The 21407-nt window shown below is 40.4% G+C and overlaps 1 protein-coding gene across 1 annotated transcript; it reads left to right on the forward strand.

Annotated features, from left to right (window-relative positions):
• The first annotated feature begins 815 nt into the window (after nucleotides 1-815).
• On the forward strand, nucleotides 816-21083 carry LOC126195207 (uncharacterized). Its single transcript, XM_049933724.1, has 6 exons — nucleotides 816-948; nucleotides 13269-13379; nucleotides 17141-17281; nucleotides 18685-18933; nucleotides 19303-19413; nucleotides 19603-21083. The coding sequence occupies exons 1-6, from the start codon at nucleotides 853-855 to the stop codon at nucleotides 20326-20328; spliced, it is 1434 nt and encodes a 477-aa protein (XP_049789681.1). The 5' UTR covers nucleotides 816-852; the 3' UTR covers nucleotides 20329-21083.
• Nucleotides 21084-21407: the final 324 nt, after the last annotated feature.

Below are 21407 nucleotides of genomic sequence, written 5' to 3' on the forward strand. Positions count from 1 at the left end.
AGTGATTAGCCTATCGTAGCCATCTCCTACAAAAATTATAGAGCCAGCCCATCGAGCATATGATAATTTCTAATAAATCTATAACCTTGCATGTTCTTTGCTGCTTGTTTGCTTGTATTCTTCAACTCACCAAAAGACAAAAGTTGGCCGGTTTAAATTCCCATTTGCACTTAAAGAAAATAAGCACACATACACACACATAAAAAACATGGAATATATTGATTAGCGACAGAAGCTGAAAAGCAGCGAGTTAATGACTGTAGCGGTCTTGGTAAAGAGAATTCTTGGCAGTATATTTCGGAGATTTACACATGAATGGCATACGTTTCACGACTACGCAGACTCTTTAGACCATCCATTCCCTCGATAAAATTCAGCAAGTGTGACAATAATACCATCGCGAGCGAAACTTGTAGAGCTTCGCAGACTCATCGAAAAGATAATATCGTTTTAACTGTCCGCAATTATTTGCAGGCGAAGCTGCAGTAGTTAGCTTCCAATGTGAATGCACGTAGCGCTCGATCTCGGAATACAGCGTCGAAGACACACAGGTAAATGACAATACTAGGCGACGGTGTCCTCTGCCTCTCGCAACGCGATCAGCTGACCGTGGCGCGTGCTAGCCGCCAGCACTGCAAAGCTTACTCCCTCTACGGTAACTCCCCGGCAACTGGCGGGCTTGAGATCGCTACGGCTGAAACTGTCGTCGTCAGAGATCGCCGCTATTCGGCTGGCTGGCGGACACCGCCCCCCCTCCCCCCCCCCTCACTCACACAACCCCCACCGTACCACCCAATAGGCTATCTGGGTGCTCGGGAGGTTCCTTGTCAGTAGCTTGCAGCACGTGCTGCCATGAAGGTGACGTTGAGTCGTGGAATGGCAGCGGCGCAACGGAGGAAAGCGGAGATCGCGCAGTCACTGTCGCAAAGGCGCGTCAACAAATCGAAGGTGAGCTGCGTCATGTGGTCGCACATGGCGTCATGATGCACCAGTCTTCAGAGCAGCAGTCGACAATGTTATGTTATTTCTACGAGTGAACTTCTTATAAAACTTTTTTTTTTCACTGTCCGCTCGACTGTCTGTCTTTAGCTGTAGTGGACAGTTACTTAATTTCAAATGGTGTGTCGAAATGTCGTTTCTTAAAGTGAATATCCGAGTGGCTGCATTAGCTTTCCATCTCAGAAATTTCTCAAATGGTCAACAATGTTCAAATAAATCGTGTGGTTCATAGAATCGTTTGTCATCAAATGTCAGAGTAATTTGGATCAGAGTCGAAAATGGCACTAAATGCTCATACAGTTTGTATTATGCTAACCCTTTTCTGTTGTTGATACAGTGACGAATTCTTGGCCTCGGATTTCATTTAGTATCAGGTACGGTAATATTTCAAACAGTTGTTAAGTATGTACATTGCTTGACATTCTTACACATCGATAGGATCTTCAGCATTATTTAATGTTCCTCCTTCAGAGACGACTTTGTTGTGAACTGTAAAACATCATACTGTTTTGTTTCCTCTTTGATGCCCCTTGTGTTTATTTCCAAAGATACAATTCGGTACAGTGCTGACACTGCAAGATGCACACTAATACGTGGTTAAGGCATCCTAGTGCGTAATTTTGTAAAAACATAGACCCAAGGGCTTTTTTTGTCGTCGTTTTCATAGGCCTGGTGGAAGGGGGTGTGAGTGGTGGGGATGGAGAGGGAGGGGAAGGAGGGGGGGGAGATTATGCAGTGTGTGAGCCCTATCCCTCTAGTGACTAGAGTCTAGTCTGTGAATACTGTTGCCAGCACGAAGATGACAGGCGTAAACAGAAAACTTACCGTGCATTAAAATGTCCACATACCTGTCATTTAAATTGCAACTACCTTATTAATTTGCGGGTGATAGCGTAATACTGCTAAAAAACTGAATTGCAAGTTCTCAAAACAAGTACGCGAAATTAAAAATACAAAGGATTCATCAATGGCGATGTGGCTGCTGTTTCGAAGCGTTTAAGCACCACGGCGTGAAAAAAGGGTAAATCCGTAATATAGTGTTCCCACAACCAAAATTCAATGTTTCAGATACGCTTCAAAATTCTCTGCCGTCCCTCTCTCAACTGCATCTCGAAGAATACTTTCAAACAACAGATAAGAAAAGTCATATGCTGTCACTAGTGCCTACACAATTGTTCAGTAGTCGTGCATATTCCGTTAATAACTGTCACTAATTTGTTCGATGTCAGTATTGTGATTCAGATGGCTGTCACTAAAGTCTTCTTATACAGTATACCGTACAATAATTAGTCTTGTCATTTGAATCACAGTATTCTATTACAGTCCTTTATACTCAGTCGTAGTTATGTTTTTCAAACTAAGTACAAGTGTTTATTAGTTGTCATAGAAAAGTTGGAATGCATTCCGCAATAGTCACAGTTTCCATTTCCTGGTTTCGCACGTCATTAAAGACGGAACAATAATTTAGTTTCATGGAGGTAGTGCAGGAGCAGGTAGAGAGAATCGACCTTGTCACACCAAAACTATCGATGCAGTACTATCCATAAATTATTCCAAAAAAGAATGCATATGAATGCAGACGAACGGAGGAACGACTTTTCGAACCGTTCCTTTGTATTCAAGTTTGTGTTGATTTTCAAAAATAATTTCTGTTAATTGTGAGCGAACAAGTTAAATTATGGTTCTAAACATTATACAATTCAACTATTAACTGTGTCATGGGTCGTCCGGCCCTACGCCGTATGAGAAGTGTTGCATAGTTAGCGCCTTCTTTTAAAGTATTTGCAGCCGGTTGCGTTCCCCATCAAAAGTTTCTGAAATAGCCAGATTTACAAGATACATCGGCATTTCCACGAAATGTTTCTGTAAAATGACAAACCAAGATAGCCCTGCGCGCATCATTCAGCTATATTTCCTTAATGTCATATCAAAACTGAAGAGTTACTTCAATCAGAAGATCGATAAGAGCATTTTTCTTTTTCCTATGGACTACGAACAGCTCTTTCGTCAATAAGGAAAGGTTCAGTTCTTTTTCCTTCTTTTCAGATTTACGAAAGACTTTGTGCTGTGCTGGCGTTTATAATTATTTTCCTTTTGTCTTTAATTAGCTTAGCGCTCGGTGCTTCGTTCGCGTAGACTGTGTGGGTGTGCACAGACAATTTTCTTTTTTCTTTTGTTTTTTCTTTAAACGAATTTGTATATTGTTACGCCCATTGCTCATGTGAAAATGTACACACTAGTTTACGCGAACTAAGCTGCAAACCGGGTATTCAAATTTAATAAAGCAATTCTTCGTATAAGATTTGCACATTTTTAAAAGTTTAATTGAATTTATATATTCTTACGGATATGGTCCATGTACAAATCAACAATCTAGAAACATTGTACCTGCTCATCTCAAATTGATATTCCTGCACATACACTCTCATTCAAACGTTTTGTCATCAGTAACTGTTAGTGCCTGGAATTTATTTTACTAATATTCTATTAAAAACAAACACAAAAAATTAACTGTGTTTGTAGTGTAATATCAATAAAATTTCATTTCCCTATAGTCGTGAAAACGAATCTGAAATTACGAATTAGTCGTACAAAGAACTATGCATAATGTACAATAAGTACAGTATCCAAATTAAAAATCATAGCACGCAAAATACAAATTCCCTGTAATGTTTATTTAACTCAGAACCTGATTATAAAAAATATTTCTAGTACGGTGGCCGTACCTGCATCGCGAGTCTAAAACGCGATTTTGTAAATGTCTCTATGGAAACGGCTCTTCATAGCTCCGTAGGCGGCTATTGTATTCGCCCACAGCGTCGCAGTTGAAAGCTGTCAAAAGCGCTGCCTGATGTTGGGGATTTCCGTAAGATGACTCGATTTTAGGAGTGTCTTAGTAATAAAAAATAAATGTATTAAAATTTCATGAACGATGCGGCAGCCGCGCGGGATTAGCCGAGCGGTCTGGGGCACTGCAGTCGACTGTGCGGCTGGTCCCAGCGGAGGTTCGAGTCCTCCCTCGGGCATGGGTGTGTGTGTCTGTCCTTAGGATAATTAAGGTTAAGTAGTGTGTAAGCTTAGGGACTGATGGCCTTAGCAGTAAAGTCCCATAAGATTTCACAAACATTTGAACATTTTGAACGATGCGGCATTTTTTACGCATCTCAGTGTTTATGAGGTCATATCGCCGTAACTATGACAGGTGTGTGGTTCTTACCCCGACAGCGATTGTTGCGAGACACTAAGCAATACGTTTATCCAGTTTGGTTGAAATCGATCCAGTGGTTTAGAAAGAGATGTGGAACATACACACAAACATACATCCGTTTGTCTAACATGTATGGATATTTGGCCTACTTAAAAATTAACTTATGGAAGATCCATTTCTTTTTCGAAGCAATTGACAACGCCGATTTCGTGGTGACTGTCAAATAGCTTTCGTTGATTTAGTTCACAAATCGCAACCAACACCACCTAAACTTTTCACGCTAATTAAGGCCAGAAAAGCATGGTCCTTGCCGAATGCACTTTGACCATAAAGCAATTCTGGTAGCTCGAATCGGATGGGTGACATTTCCATAAAACTTTCGTTCCCTGACACAGACTTTTATTTCTAGCAGAGAAGCCAAATACAAATTTTCGTAGGTTTAGCTTCAAAAATGCATTCACTATGAATTATTTCCGCCTACGTCCCCGTAAACATAGAGAGTAGCTTGTCCCCCTGCGGATAGGATCCTGGTCTAGCTCGCCGCGTCACTTCCTAAACGTGCGTTCACTGTAATTGCTGAATACTGTTAACGGCAGTTGTGCCAGCAAGCGTTAAGATATACAGCTCTGTTGGTGGGCAGCAGGAAAAGCGTGGCGGAAAGATTCGAGGTAGTCCCCGGCCCCCGTGCCGTGGGCGATGTTTCCGCGCTGAGCGGCTCTTTCCTCTGCCGACCTTAAAACACTTCCTCTTCCGGTAGCGTCACACTGCCACCGACTGCCTTAGAGCTGGTCAGTGCTTTACGGCAGTGTGAAAGCACCTATAAGACATATCACTACGATTCTTTTTTAACTACATATTCCTGTGTAAAGTTACACAAGTGGTATTGCTCATTACCGGTTTCGACGCATTGCTAGTTACAGGAAAATTTCGCGAAAAGGATGACGCGAAAAATAACGCGAAATATAACGCGAAATTGGCTCTTTTTTAGTGAAATAATGTGAAATCGCCGATTTCTATTAAATACTGTCATTTTCTGGTATAAAACTGTTATAAATCTGAGGACAACGGCTTACCAATATCCGTTGAATGTTGAAATGCATTTGCTAAAAACAGCACCGAAATGGCAAAAAATGACACCGAATTTGCAAAAACAGCACCGTGTCAACAAACCAATAACGCCGGATTTGTCAAAAAAAAATCATCTCCATAGTTAAAATAACACCGAAATCGACGAAAATGATGATGATGAGGTCCCATACTCAGAGGAGCGTAGGGGACGATGCGGGAGACCCACATCGCTGTACTAGGCAAGGTCCTAGTGGAGGTGGTTTGCCATTGCCTTCCTCCGACCGGAATGGGGATGAATGATGATGATGATGATGACGACACAACACCCAGTCATCACGAGACAGGAAAAATCCCTGACCCCACCGAGAATCGAACCCGGGACCCCGTGCGCGGGAAGCGAGAACGCTACCGCAAGACCACTAGCTGCGGACATCGGCAAAAAATAACACTAAAATGAAAAAAAATCATCGTAACTGGCAAAACATAACAGCGACATTAGCAAAATAAATACTTAACTAGGCAAAAAAGTAAAACCGAATTTAGCAAAAAAGTAACACCAAATCTGGCAAAATAGTAATACATAAAATAGCAAAAAACAGCTCCAAAATGACACCTAATTTAGCAAAAAAATAACGCGCCAAATTCGGTAAAAAATAACACGGAAAAGAGAAAAATAGAAACTGGAAAAAAATAGTGAAACTGGCGAAAAACGAATCAGACAAAAAATAGCACTGTATGGCAATAAATAGCACCGAAACTGACAAAAAACAGAGTAATTGGTAAAGAATAACACCATATTTGGCAAGAAATAACACCGAAGTTGGCCATAAAGTAAAAAGATTGTTTTTCGTGTTTCTACTTATTACCAATTCGTCAGTTAACCCGGTTAAAAAAAGATCCGAATAAGTGCGAGCAGGACTCGAGCACAGAGTGTTCGTACAAACTTAATTATGTATACATATAGTTCATCCATCCTGAGAATCGAGAATTTCGACAATTTTTGCCTTTGTCTACAAGGGCTATCCAAAAAGTTAGGTCCGATAGCGCGCGAAACGGAAACCAATGTGAAAATCAAAAATGTTATCGTAGTGCTCGTCATAGAAGACATCCGTCTTTGCTTTCCGTCATTTCTCTACGCTGGTCTGCAGCTCGTTGCCTGTGGCAAACTGTTTTCATCGTAGCCAGGGTCATGTGAACAGAGATAAAAATCAGAGGGAGCCGCGTCTGGGCTCTATGGTTGGCGATCAAAGACTTCCTGTCGAAATCCCTGCAGGTGCGTCTTCGTTGCCCCTACAATGTGCTTCCGAGAATTGTCAGTAAGAAGGAAATGCGTGACAGTTAGGTTATGCTTACTGCATGAAATCAGGCGAAAGCTCACGGCGAGCACGCTCAGAACTGAAAAGGAGCGATGTTGATGCGCTCGATACGCATACTAGAGACACAGCCCAACATATCCCGTGGAAAGCTTCATCGGGTTTTCACAGTGGTTTCCGTTTCGCGCCCGGTTGGCAAGATATCAAAATACCTGACATAAATGGGCGTTCTTTTGATTGAACTGAATTAGAAGCTTCAGTTTTTTACGCCGCCAAGGGACTGTAGTCCTTGGCATGTGGCAAAAATTTCAACTCGGTACTTACACCCATTCCTGAGAAAAAGGATTTTTAACAGTCGGAGACACGCACCGTGACCCTATAAGGGTTCCATACCTCTGACGCTGTGAAAGAGAGGTCGCCGTGCAGAATACGCTGACGAGCAACAGATCTTCGACTGTTTAAAGCAAGAACGTTTTTGACTGCATCTACAGACTCCCTACTTATTTTCGTTGAAAAAGTATCAGACAAAAATCGACAAAAGTTACAGAAATGTGACATTTAATATTGTCCCTGCGAATTAAGTGTTCGAAGAGATTTTGGGACTGCAACCGGTCTTAGCTGAAGATCACTGGCAGGTGTCCATTCGAAATATCGTGGAGTGGAGTTTACAACGACCGTTGCAATCCCGAAATCTCTTCAAACTTTAACCAGTTTCATCATAAGAAATTCAATGCTAGTGTAGACAATTTTCAAAGGTTCCTTCTCTTCTGCAACAACTGGAAATAGATATGGTTACACTCAGGTCCACAACTTAAACTTTTTCGCAATGTCATTTGTGCTTTTCTCACATTGATTTCCCAGTTTGGTGCAGATATTTAAAGCACAACATATTAAGAGCAAAGGACAATTAAAGATCTTTATTAACTTCTTCTAATTTCACATCATCGAAAATATGTTACATTATGCAAGCATCCAATGAATTTGTCTTTCTCACGCCCCTTATCTTTTTGAGTGATTCCGCAAATTTCTAGGAAGCACGAATGATATCTTTATTATTACATCAGCAGCGTTACATTCTCTTCGGACTACCCAATCGTTCACGCAGCTCATGTCAACGACAAAAGTGAAAGAGAGCAGACGATAGGTTTTTGATGCTAACACCGAAGCGGAGAGAAAGCGAATTTTCCTTGATGGTTCGCTGAAAAGCTGACAACTAGCGAAACAATCAGCGAAGAAATGCGAAAGCCAACCAAACAAAACCGAATGCCGCTTGCACACGCGCGCCTAGTTTTTTATGGCGTTTACATAAAAGAGAACTCTATTTATTCGTACGTCCGCTCCGCCGTAAAAGCGGCTTTACATAGTAATTCATTAACTGTACTATGTTGGAACTGAAGTCTAGATTTGACTACGTAATGATATAACGTTGGTGACTCTGAAAAATCAAAGATATGATTAAGAATATTCACATTGTAAAATTTATTATGAGAAAAAGCCTTCTCAAAGTCATAACTAGTAAAAAAAAATTCTTAACTACTTGTGTAGATAAGCTAGATGTGCACTAGGATTAGGATAGACGATGCGACTAGTAAACTATTATCTGGTGGTCTGAAGTGTAGACTTAACCGCCAGTATGAAACAGGAAAAAGACCCCAATGAAGAAAAAAGGCAAGAACAGGGAGGTAAGGCCTTGTAACAGATCAGAAAGGTCCTTGAAAAAGACATAGATACGGAAATCGCTTTGTTCATCTAACGAGAGATGTATTTTTTTATTTTTTTTTAGTTTAAAGGTCTTATGGGACCAAACTGCCGAGGTCATCGGTCCCTAAGCTTACACACTACTTAATCGAACTTAAACTAACTTACGCTACGGATGACACACACACACACACACACACACACACACACACACACACACACACACACACATGCCTGAGGGAGGACTCGAACCTCCGACGGGGGGAGCCGCGCAGACCATGACAAGATGCCTTTTAAAATTAGAAGAAATTTCAAGCTCTTAACATGTATCCAAAGATATCCTTTATGAACCTGATGACAGACATCAAGATGTGGAGCTATGCCTCCTAATTGTGCTTTAGGAATTTGATGACAGGTATCAAGATGTTCATCTGTACCTCATACACTGTGCAAACTTTCTTTTTCTTTCTTTTCGCAATGAGAACCAAAAGCTGTTTTATTACTATCTAAATTGCAAAGTTTAGTAAAGCGAACTTCAAAAGATCGACGCTTTTGGCCTACGTAATATTTCTGAAGGGCACCACGTTTATCTCATACATGCTTGCTTGACTTTGAGTACGTATTATGAACTACTGTAGTCGTATTTGGAAAGCTAAGTTATTATTTCTCCAGTTACAATTGTTTTTTTTTTTTTTTTTGGCACATATGTGTGCAATCAGCTTCGACAATTGTCGTAGACGGGAAGGTAATCTGGCCACCTTGTACCACTAAATTCAGAATAAGATGTCGACCTGGTGAGGATACGGGATCATGCCAGGAAAAAGAATTGTCTTCCACACTCATGTCCTCCGCCACTTTCGACAAAAGTTTGCACGTCGCGGTAATATACTTAATGTCCTGCGAATTTCGCGGTGAAGTATTTTCACTCTTAGAATTATAAGCGTTTCTGTATCCGAAATAGTTAATTACATGAAATACGATCTGAAACCAGCAGCAACATTCGCCTAACTGAACAGAGTACGTCGACCAATCCCATTTCCCTGGAACACGTTCATCAGTCGGCAGAGTTGGGAGCGTGAAATTGGGACTTGCCATAGCCTGTATCAGTCATTATCCTTACTCCGCCGACCAGTCGGTCGGAAGAATACGATTCGACTAGCCTTACGGCCCGATCAGCCAAATTCACAGCGTTGGGAATGAACTGTCCAGAAACAGGCGTACATCAAACAAGTACTACGTGATGTGGTGAACTGCTAAGGGCACATTTGCCTATAGTGCCAGCACGAGTGTGCCGAGAAGCACGCTACTACATTCAGTTATCGGAGTGGCATACATGCGACTCAAATCGATGTTGACAATGACAATCATACAAGGGAGATCATGTGTGAGTGAGATAGTCCACGGGAGAAAACTAATATCCAGTGAAACTGGATACAAGAATTACGTTTAGCAAAGTTATTAGCAAAGAATATTAGGATTTTCAATGCTTCAGCACGTGTCAGTTTCATTCGCACTAGAACAACAACAAAAATCTAACACATAAGGCCTACTTTGTTGTCTTACGAGACCAGATGCTTGAGCAATACAGCCGATGACGTATAGCAGGGCGTGCGTTTGGTTATAAGAGCGTTCACCGTCTAGCGCTCTACAAGCACCACTGGCCTCTCCCGTAGAACAGAGTGATGCAAAAATATGTTAGCATTAAGCTGATGTTTGTCGGGCGCGATGGTCCATCCCATCAGTCCAGGTCTTGAATTTTTCTTGTACAATGCTTTGGGATTGAAAGAACTCAAATGTTCAAATAAGTGTGAGTTCCTAAGGGACCAAACTACTGAGGTCTTCGGTCCCGACACTTACACACTAATTAAACTAACTTATGCTAAGAATAACACACACGCGCCCATGCCCGAGGGAGGACTCGAACCTCCGGCGGGAGGGGTCGCGCAATCCGTGACATGGCGCCTCAAACCGCACGGCCACTCCGCGCGAGTGAAAGACCTTAGGCCAGGTAGCTATCTTCCTTTGTTCATCAATGGAATATCGGGACGCCGTGGTTTAATCTGCGCAAAACAAAAAAGATAATTCCCACTTAATGTTAACAGAAGAAGCAAAAGTACTGGCTGGAGGGGCAAGTAAATTACATATCCCTTCGACCATTGCCGACCGGAGTGGCCGTGCGGTTCTAGGCGCTACAGTCTGGAGCCGAGCGACCGCTACGGTCGCAGGTTCGAATCCTGCCTCGGGCATGGATGTGTGTGATGTCCTTAGGTTAGTTAGGTTTAATTAGTTCTAAGTTCCAGGCGACTGATGACCTCAGAAGTTAAGTCGCATAGTGCTCAGAGCCATTTGAACCATTTTAGCCTTCGACCTTTTCTGCTTGCTTTGCTCCGATCTCAGCCGGTAGACATCTAAAACTTTCGGTCAAATAGCACATTTGCTTGAAAACCCGCTCGCCGACCTCTGACATCCTACAATATTGTAGCAAAGTGGCAGCAGGAATCCGTGGCTGTACATGAGCGAGGTGTGTAGGCGGCAGCTGTTTGAACCAAAAGCTCTGTTGCAACATAAACCATGTCAGTGATAGACATCTGTTCAGTGGTTGTCGTTTCTTTGGGATGTTACTTGTACAGGTCGAGGGAAATGGTTCTCCTTACTGGCAGAAAATATGAACACGAACGGTACGATAACTCACGTAGCCCTCTCCCTCCAGTTACTTCGTAAACATTCTTTTTCCTGCGGTCAGCTTTTGCGCTCCCTATCTGCCTGGCAGGGGCCTCATCACTCCCACGGGCAAGTCATGCACAGCAGATTATAAAATTTGCTAAATTTGCGCGTAGAATAATTGCAGGAAAGTAGTTCTGTGGAGAGGGGAGACAGCTTTGGGGTTTCTGCCAAGGGCGCAGTGTTACCTTGGTACGGCTTTGTTGATTGGTAGTGCAAATAATTTGCTTATACCGCCTCTACGACCGGCACCCAACCATCCCATCCAAGTCAGCCAGAAAGCAGGAAACAAAAGGATGCGGAAGTAGACCACAGCTCGCGGAAGAGGCGTGGCTGGGAGGCAGGGCAGTGGTGGGGGGCAGACACGTGGCGCGAGGCTGGCACGTGTCCCCAGCTGCTGATGTACGTGTGACGTCACGTTGTAAGCACGGCAAGCGTGTCGCGGCGTCTCGCGCTCTAGGATAAACAGACCGAACACTTAACGCGAGTTGCCGTGCCAGTCTGTACTAGTCTTATTCATAAACATTGACGTAATAGGATGGATAAGGCAGGCGCGCATTCTGTCGGTTTTCAAGCAAGGTTTAAGGCGAAGAGATTAGGATTTAACAACGAAATTGCTAGAGACTAACGCGAACTCCAACAGGTCAAGAACTGGATAGGAAATAGGCAATGTACATCTCAAAGGAACCATCCTGGTTATCGCCTTAATCGATTTAGAGAAAACTACGTCTGTGTGACCGAATGGAGATTTAAACTCAGTTTTTCCCGAATGTGATTCACTTTCTTAACCGCTGCGCACAACAAGGCTTGAGATCCTTCTTGAGCATTAGGGCTGCACATCTGGTATCTTACTTTCCCTACTTTTCGTTCGTCTGTAATTAATAATACGTCCTTTAATGATTCCAATATTTTGTCAAACGGGCTTTCCACCAAATTTGTACTTGTGGATTACAGTTGTAAATTTTTTCTGTGGAATTCATTATGAAAATTATTTTTTGGTTAGTCATTTGTTATAATTTTTCACCGGTAAGTCAAGACACAGATTCAAAGTATAGTGTATCAAAGTTCATGTAACAACCATCAAGTAATTTCAATCATTTCTCCAATTGATTTGAACACCTAAATGAAGCATGGTAAAAATATTGTTGACAGTCGAAAAAGTACCAGTTTGGATTATTAGCCTCCATTTTTTTAAATTTAGGCAACTAATATGTACTTACTTTTAAAATGAAGTTCTCAAATGTGACTGACAGGATACTTGATCTGTTTGTGTACTTCCAAAACTGTAATACTTTTCATTTTCTAAATTAGTTACGAATAAACACAAAAACGTGAGCCAATTTCTGTACGAAGTACCACAGGGCCTACTTGGATTTTTTATGGGATCCATTCTGTCCGCCATGTTGCCCTCAATTCGTTTCCCAAGTGATAGTCGTTCACAAAAATACGTTCTGTAAATCGGTATTACTTTACAAGAAATTCATTTTCTGTATGTGATATACGTTACTTTGTTTGGTTATATGATGAAACTTACCACTTCAGCGACAAGAGAAGAAAATACTGAAAACTGTTTTCCGAAGATGGGCCTAATTCAGAAGTCGTAATAGAAAAGTAGTTTATTTAATGAAATTGACTTGTTGTAGCGTTTTTTCCCATGGCCATGAAACTGCCTTGCGATGAAATACTGCCTTGTGCAGATAAATCTGGAGTCACGCTGCCGGGCACAGGCAAAAATTCTCTTCAATTTTTCATTGCTGCTCAGTGGTTTGGTGGTAAATTGCCAAACTACGAATACTATAGTTATCATGTTCGATTCTCGATCAGTCCTAGGATTTTTATCTACAACTTTTCCCTTCTTTCACCTGTAGTAATGTTTGTTGATGTGAAAAATGCAGTCATGCCGTGGTTCGGAACCCACGTTACACTGTTAGGTACCTCCCGCCCCCACTGACTGGCTGGGTCGATAGGTCGGTCAGTCAGCCAAAGGACGAAGAAGGCAACGGCATACGGTACCACTCCCAACAGACCATGCCTGGTTACGTACTGTGTTAAAAACAAACTTTGGCTTGATGACAGCTTTTTGGCTGGAAAGTAAGAAATGATACTACATCCAAAAGATGATTGCTCACCTAGTCAAGCAAATCGTAAATTTCATATGACTGTGGAACACAAAGTTTATTCTTTTTATATCATAAAATAGAATGAATATTGTCGTACTAGACCGAATTCCACTTCATAAAGTATATTTACGTCTGTTACAGAATACCTCTGAAAGCAGTTCCGACCTTTTGACCGAAGAATACGACGAACTGAAGAGGAATTATCGGTCAATTCAAGAGGAAAATTTGAAGTTGCAAGCTATCATAACGGACGTAAGTAGCTTACCGAATAAACGTGGCCTTAGCTGTTTACATTCTTGACTTCATCAACGTGTTTAGTGTACCGTCATATAATGTTACAACTCGTGTCACTTTAGCTTTCTGCAGAATCGATGAGACTAATGTAGCATCTTCAGATCGTTAGCTATGATGCTTCTAACTGAAAATCGGATCTCTTCATTGCTTATTCGAAATTCATTCATGAGCATTGTTCCCGTTCTTGTAAGCAGTCAATAGCACCGAAGGCAATTACACTGCCCGTCAACTCTGACCAGTGATATCAACCAGTACCTTTTTGGCGACTAATGCAATACAATCACAGTTTGAGAATAAAGGGAGTTTGGGTGGACCTTCAAAACGCATTTAAAACTTGAAAATATCCTACCACAGAAGAAAAATTGTTTTTATGAGTGACATAAGTATAACAACAGAACGTACAAAGATTGTGTTGACACAGTTGTTCGTTTTGCCAACACATAATCAAACTGTTACTTTACTCGAGCTATAATCAGTTTACTATAGGAATAAACCTGCTGTAAGCATTGCACTATGTATTCTTCCGCGTTTGCTGGAACCTCATTGGATTTCCGTTTCACGTGGGACTGCAGCCAAGCTGTCTAGAGTACTGTCAAGTACGATAATAAGGGTAGTTTTGTGCTGTGCGTTAAGCGCACATCAACTTAGCGATAATACGGGACAACAGCTTTACCCGCGCAATTAACTTGGACAGCACTGGTCGGTCAGCTGGTACAGCTAGCCTGCAGTGACGTGGCTGCAGGTCTCCCATAATATGCTCCTTAAACGACTAGTCGTAAACCACAACACGTTATCATTTTTAGCTAACGTACTGTTGTAATTAAAAAACAAGGATGATGAAAATTCCTGACTTAACCACTGGGTAATTTTTCTGCATAAGTTGTGTGTAACGTAAGAGAGTATTGAAGGATTTCACCGTATAAACACTGAAGCCACTGAAGGTATTACTTACAGTAGCTCCTTCCTTATCCGAATCCGAGAAATACATTTCAGTTCTGGAAGAGTCACTGGCTACATTGATAATAAGCCTATCAACAACAGAATCCACGAAGCCAACCAGGCGCAGCATTTTCTCTTCTATGACGAGCCGTTCTATATACCGCCAGCGTTCGGCAGTGACGTGTGAAAAGGCTGCGTGCGTTAGTTCCAGTACGTCTGGCAGCTTAACAGTCTTGTTACTTCTCGGGCCATGTCCCGCAGCTTGGCTCCACATCATTTCTGTTGGGTTCATATTGTAATGGTACAGTAGCAAATGTAAAAATGCAGCATTTGCATGATGTGCTCGATGCTGTAAAAATGATTGTTTTTCATGTTTCTACGATACTTAACCTACCTCTGTGGTTTAAAACGATGGACATAGTCCAAATAAAGAGGATTTGGTTTTTCATTTTTGCCTTAAAAATTAAATTGTTTTTTTATTTTAAACAACTTTTTTGAACAGTCTTTCATAAAACATCGATAATTAAGAATGTGTATTTGAAATGGAAACAGGAATTTCGCGTCCAATATCTAATTAGAAACAAGATGACGTGCATTATTTATAAAAATGTTTTTTATAATTACGAGATGTAGGTATTTCAAACTGAACGAGAAGAAAAAAAAATGCCGGCCGTTGTGGCCGAGCGGTTCTGGGTGCTTCAGTCTGGAACCGCGCGACCGCTACGGTCGCAGGTTCGAATCCTGCCTCGGGCATGGATGTGTGTGATGTCCTTAGGTTAGTTAGGTTTAACTAGTTCTAAGTTCTAGGGGACTAATGACCTCAGATGTTAAGTCCCATAGTGCTCAGAGCCATTTGAACCATTTTTTGAAGAAAAAAAAATGACACTGGAGACACACGAAAACCGCAACTGGTTCACATCCCATTACACTACCGACTGCGCTACACATGCAGTTTATAATTATTAATCTAGTGCAGTATATACAACCCTGGGAGAACTTCAAAGCCGATTTATGACCGTAAATTTATGAAAAAACATTGAGAGCAGCCTATTTATCGGCGCTTTTTAACCGTTTTCATATTGCGCGGTAACAGCGTGACAATCGGTGCACAATGGCTCAAATGGCTCTGAGCACTATGGGACTCAACATCTTAGGTCATAAGTCCCCTAGAACTTAGAACTACTTAAACCTAACTAACCTAAGGACATCACACACATCCATGCCCGAGGCAGGATTCGAATCTGCGACCGTAGCAGTTGTGCGGTTCCAGACTGAGCGCCTAGAACCGCTCGGTCACCGCAGCCAGCGAACTGCATCAAACTAGATATCTGACTGTATATCATAGTAACTGCAACTATAATTTGCAATACTGGCCGTGATTCTTGTGTAACATAAGGATGATTTAAAAGGGTGACCCCTCCCTCCTATTGAATGAGAAGTTGCTATGTAATTATTTTATTCTTGTTCCATGGCTAATAAATACCACTCATCTCTATCATTATCATCTTCATTTTGTGATAATCCAACACACAATGTAAAAATATATGTCTTTAGGTTAGTTAGGTTTAAGTAGTTTTATGTTCCACACACACACACACACACACACAAACCTTAATTCCAACACCATACCAAAATGAAGATTCCTCGATGGCATAGGAAGTGTCCCATCAACCGATTCTCTGTCTCTCTCTCTGTCTCTGTCACTCTAGATAAATACCTTCAGACAAGATTTCTTAACACTTGAATTTGTATTCAATAACACTTTTCCATTTTTCAGAAATGGTTTTCTTATTATTGCCAGTCTGCATTTTATATCTCCCTTATGTCAACATCATGTTATTTGTCTGCCCCAACAGCAAAACTCTATTTTTAGTCTCTCATTTCCTAATCTAGTTCCCTCAGCCTCAATGGACTGGATTTGAGTGCATTTCATTAACCTTATTTAACCTTTGTAGGTACCCACTTTTTAACACATTTTCAATATACTATCCATTTCCTTCGCGTGATCTTCAAAGTCCTTTGTCATCCATGACAGAATTACAATATCATCAGCAAACCTCCAACTTTTAATATATATTCCCTGAACTTCAGTTCTCTTCTAAATTTCTCTGGGATTTCTTTTCCTGCTTGCTGAATGTACACTGAATAACATCGGGGACATACGACAATCCTATCTCACTTCCTTATCAACTACTGTTCCCTTTCACTTTCTTCAACTATTACAATTGCAGTCTGGTTTCTGAACTATGTTGTGCATGCAATATAAAATATATAAATCCTTACAAGCTACTGAATTTTCTTAGTGCACTGACTCCAACCAAAACTTGCATCACTAAAGTGTGATAGCAACAAAATCATATTTAACCCTTTAAGTGACAAAAGGTTGGTCTTTTTTTTTTTTTTTTTTTTTTAGCTCTACAGTGAAATATGTTGGTAAGTACTCTTTGGGAACAGCAATGAATAAACTTTATCAATTTACTGCATATTTTTAAGTCTGCCCCGAGGTATGAAGTGATAAAGGTTCATACCATTGAAAAAAGAGAAAAAACAATTATTCATGGTAATTCCAGTTGTTTACCAGTGGTACATATCAGTGCCACTTAAAGGGTTAAATGCATTCTGTTACACACAGATGGGGGTGATATTCAATATATTTTTTCCCCACCTATGTTGCACAGATGTTGGAGCAGGTAAATACTACACTGTTTCTAGGGCACTGGTAATAGTTTCATGTACTTTTCATTAAATTTCGTAGCCATTTAACTAGATATTTTTTACAGGTAACACAGGTGAACAAACGGTGGCAGCGATATAATAACGATCGTCAAGTGTATGTTGACAAACTTTTGACAACCATAAAAGAACAACAAGAACAAATGAATAAGATATCTGAGGACTCAGCTGTCAACTTGAACAAACAGGTATGATTCCAGTCATTTGTATTCACTTACTTATATTACCATGGATTTCCTGCCACTTGCATTGTTAGAATTAGTTTCTCTAAAAGGTAATTACAGTACTATAGCAGAGGTGCTAATCCATCTGAATATGCAGAAGAGCTTCTGTGGAGCTTAGATAGTTGGGGAGAGATAATGGCACAAGCGCTCGACAGCTTTTGGTAAGAATATTGCCACAAATGGCAAGCTTTCATGCTTGAATACAATCTGGTATATGGTTTTGATCTCCCACCAATTTTCATGCCAAGAATACATCAACAAAGACTGGGGTATCATATTTGGCAGTACTGTCACATATTTGTTCCTTCATATGTGAAATTTGCCAGGCAGAAAACAAAGATTTATGCTTAAGTTGTTGTATTTATCAGATGATCATTTAAAATATTGTGACTAGCATTTTGGAAAATTTACTGAATTTTGAAGTACTGAGAACAATCACTAACAAATAAACACAGTGAACTAACTAAGATTCTTGTTAATAGTATAGAGATAAGTATTTAACTCACTCTAAGGGATGTAGGACTATCAGTGTTTTAAGTATTGCACTTTGGAGAAGAGCCTTCTGATGGCTGCATTTGTACCATGTCACAGTTTGTAGCCACACAGAATTTCATGTAGTACAAACTGTGAATGTACTAACAATGGACCTGTCCAGGTACTTCCAGCAGACAAACTCAGACTTCATCCATCTTATTTTAATAAACTCCAGGAAGGTTTCCTACATACGCTGTCAGACTCTCACCTGAGAGAGGTGATATTCAGCAAATAATGGTTTATCTGCATCCTAGGGTTTCTTTCACGCTTTAGTTTTGGGCTGCAAGTCCTAGCCAAATGTTGGCTGTTAAGAGTTGTAGGTTACTTTGATCTAACATACCATGATGGAAGTTATTATAGATAAACAAAACACTTGCTCATATCTTGACTGATGTTTAAAAATATTTATTTCTTCAGTAAGTACTTCTGCACTTCACTTAACAGATTCACACTAAATAAAAGTTTGTTCAGTGATGGTATATCATGCATCATTTGAGATTTTATGCACTTAAATATGCTGATAAACAGCACCTAAGGCAAGAGAACTCAAACCATATAATCAGGCACGTAACTCGAGCATCACATACCAACATAAAAATAATGGCTTAACAGATGTTTCTTATCACGCATTTCAGTTACCCAAGAGTGAAGGTTTACTTTGTTTGTATCCTCTCCTTAGAGGAGGCATATCAAAGCCTTGATTAACACTGAAATTCACTTTTAGTGCAAGCATTACTAATGTATACAATATTAAATTTTTAGTGGTGCCATCATTATCTGTACTATTTCTACTCCAAAATCTAACTTTTCTTGGAAATCTTTGTTATTAACAGAACTCAGCTGGCAGTGAAATTGAAAATCTGAGACAAAAAAATCTGGAACTGAGAGAAGAGGTTCACCATTTGAGGAAAGAGCTTGATGAGAAAGAACGAGAAGGAGCTGCTCTGAGGGTACAGGCGCAGGTCCACCGCGATGACTGGGAAGCAGAGCGTGCAGAGAAAATTGCTGCCCTGCAGCAGCGCGAACAAGCAGAGAAGCGTGTAGAAGAATTGAAAATGGACTTACGGAATCTTTCACAAAAGGTGAGATCTTACAGCCCACACAGGGGAAAGCTGTTCTACCATTCTTGGAATTCATTAAGTATCTTTATCTACTTCCTTGTACAGACACTCATACCGCCCTCCCCTCAAAACTACAGATTAAAAAACACTTGCAGTATTAAATGTAAACACTTATTATTCCATGAGATAAGACTACAGTGTTGTTAATCAAACAAGAAATTTACACTTCAATGAAAGCATTAGATATATACAAAGCTCAGATAAGAGCTTACACTATTTGCATAAATATGCTGTCAAAACTATCACAATAGCTATTTGAATTAATATATCCATACCCCACATTTTTTGTGGCTTTCTACATGTTCATAATGTCCTTGTTTTATACCACAGTTGAGAGAAGAACGCTTGCGCAGTCCATTCCAGTGCCCAAGCTGCGGGCACTGTTTTCCTTTAGAGGATACAGCAATAGCTCCTAAACCTGTGGAACCATGCAAAAGAAGGGTAAGAATCCAAAATATTAACCACTAGTTAATTCAATAAACATATTTAATCTTGGTGTAAGGTCATACAATGCAACAGTAAAGAAAGTAACAACAGATGTCAGTAGATAAGTATCAATTTATATTCTTGCCGTCTGCATGAACTGTTATGTAATCTTACTGATGTATTACTTTTGGTTTTCCTTTACAGGGATCCTTGATAGCGCGAGGTTGTTACATGACATCAGATGATGACATGTACCTCACTTGTGACAAAGTTGCCAGCAGAAATCCATCATCTGCACTGGTCAAAGATTCAAATACAGAAGACTCTGGCAGTATGGAAAAAAGCTGTGAAACAACTGAACCACTTAAAAATAATTTTCCTGAAGATTCTCCGTGCACCAGCTTCTCAGTTGTATCTGGTGAAGGTGCTGTGACATTGGGGTTCAGCAGTTCTGGGCTGGCTTCCGTTACTTCTTTCCCTGTACATACATATTCTCCAGTGGCAGCAAGTGGAGCATCAAGGAAAAGTACTCCATTCCGAAGTGGTTCTCCTCCCTCAGTTCAACAGTTCTCAGGAAGGTCTTCACAATCATGTACCCCAGTCTCAACACAAGAAGATGAAGATGAAGATGAAGATGGTGGCATAGCAACACAAACTCGTATGGACATAATTTGCCCTGGGTGTAGTGCTGTATTCCCACCTGGTCACCACATAGACTTCTTAGACCACTTCGAACTCTGCCAACAGCAGAAACCTCCAATCAGTGAGGAACTAGAAGAGCCAAAAACTGTGCTGAAATGTCCAAAATGTAGTCGGACTTTTCCATCTTGTCAACAGATTAACTTCTTAGATCATTTTGATCAATGTAAGTGGCCAGAAAGGAGGTTTGTTGAACAGGATACAGCAAACAATGGCTGTATGAGCAGGTGATATGCCTAAGTTTGAGAAGTGGCTTCCCAGTATCCAGTCACAATCCTACCCAACCTGCAGCTCCTCTTCCGCTTCTCCTAGTATATTTATTGTGCTTCTGTTGCAAAGTGTGCAGTAACAGTATTCTCTCTCTCATATTTCTGAGAGACAATCTCTGTGGTTAACAAACCTCTCTCATTTTTACCAGTGTAAATATCACATGCTCCACATATTAGAAGGCATAGGATGAAACCTTCTAGACATGGTAGAGTACAGAACAGGCCATTGTGTTAAGTGTAATAAGTAATTTCATTACAGCAAGATGTAGTATGATAAATATTGAGTGAAGAAATCCAAATGTCTGAGACAAGTAAAGTAAAACAGTGCAGGAATGGTAGTGGTAACACAACAAGTGTGTCACAATCTTTGGATAATAGAGGAACTGTGTTGGAGAGACTCCTTCTGTTTCCTGCTACAAAGTGCAGAGAGAATGAAAATAGACAACAATTGTGAGAATGAAAAAGTATCTCTTGTGTTGCAAACTACATTACACAAAACAAAATGGAAAAAGTTTTCTTTTGTTGTCCTCGCTCCTTACCACAGAAGCAAGGAGAGTGAAACTTGAAAATAATTTACACTGGCCCTGTGTTCCACAGATTTGAAAATCTAGTCAAATTACAATTTCTATTGATTGTAACACAGTATGATATAAATTGTATTACTTAATGTTTATTACTGTTATTCTGAAAACAAAAATATTTCTCAACTACACAGAACTTTTTCTTTGTGCAATCTACCTCATTGTTGACAGAAATATGAAATTGTTGTTTTCTTTTGTTTACCTAGACATAACACATTTTTACTCATACAGACTTATTTTGGCAATTATGATAAATCTTACAAAATATTTGCCAAAACAGGCTTGTGGCAAAATTAGAACTCCAATGCAGCCAAATTGTTTGACAAAATTCCGTAAATGTCACTGGATAAATAAAAGAAAAATGGATGAATGGCCACTGCCAAACTGTAGCCAAGGACAAAGTGGACCAGCCTGTGGTACAGCAAGCAGCTGACCATAACATGCTTGATTTCAATGGCTG

The sequence above is a fragment of the Schistocerca nitens genome, chromosome 7, assembly GCF_023898315.1.
Source record: "Schistocerca nitens isolate TAMUIC-IGC-003100 chromosome 7, iqSchNite1.1, whole genome shotgun sequence".
NCBI classification, from domain to species: Eukaryota; Metazoa; Arthropoda; class Insecta; order Orthoptera; family Acrididae; genus Schistocerca; species Schistocerca nitens.

Coding starts and splice junctions, on each gene's coding strand:
- LOC126195207 (XM_049933724.1), top strand. CDS start 853: ATGAAGGTGACGTTGAGTCGTGGAATGGCAGCGGCGCAACGGAGGAAA. Junction 949..13,268: donor GGCGCGTCAACAAATCGAAG/GTGAGCTGCGTC, acceptor CGTCTGTTACAG/AATACCTCTGAAAGCAGTTC. Junction 13,380..17,140: donor TGCAAGCTATCATAACGGAC/GTAAGTAGCTTA, acceptor TATTTTTTACAG/GTAACACAGGTGAACAAACG.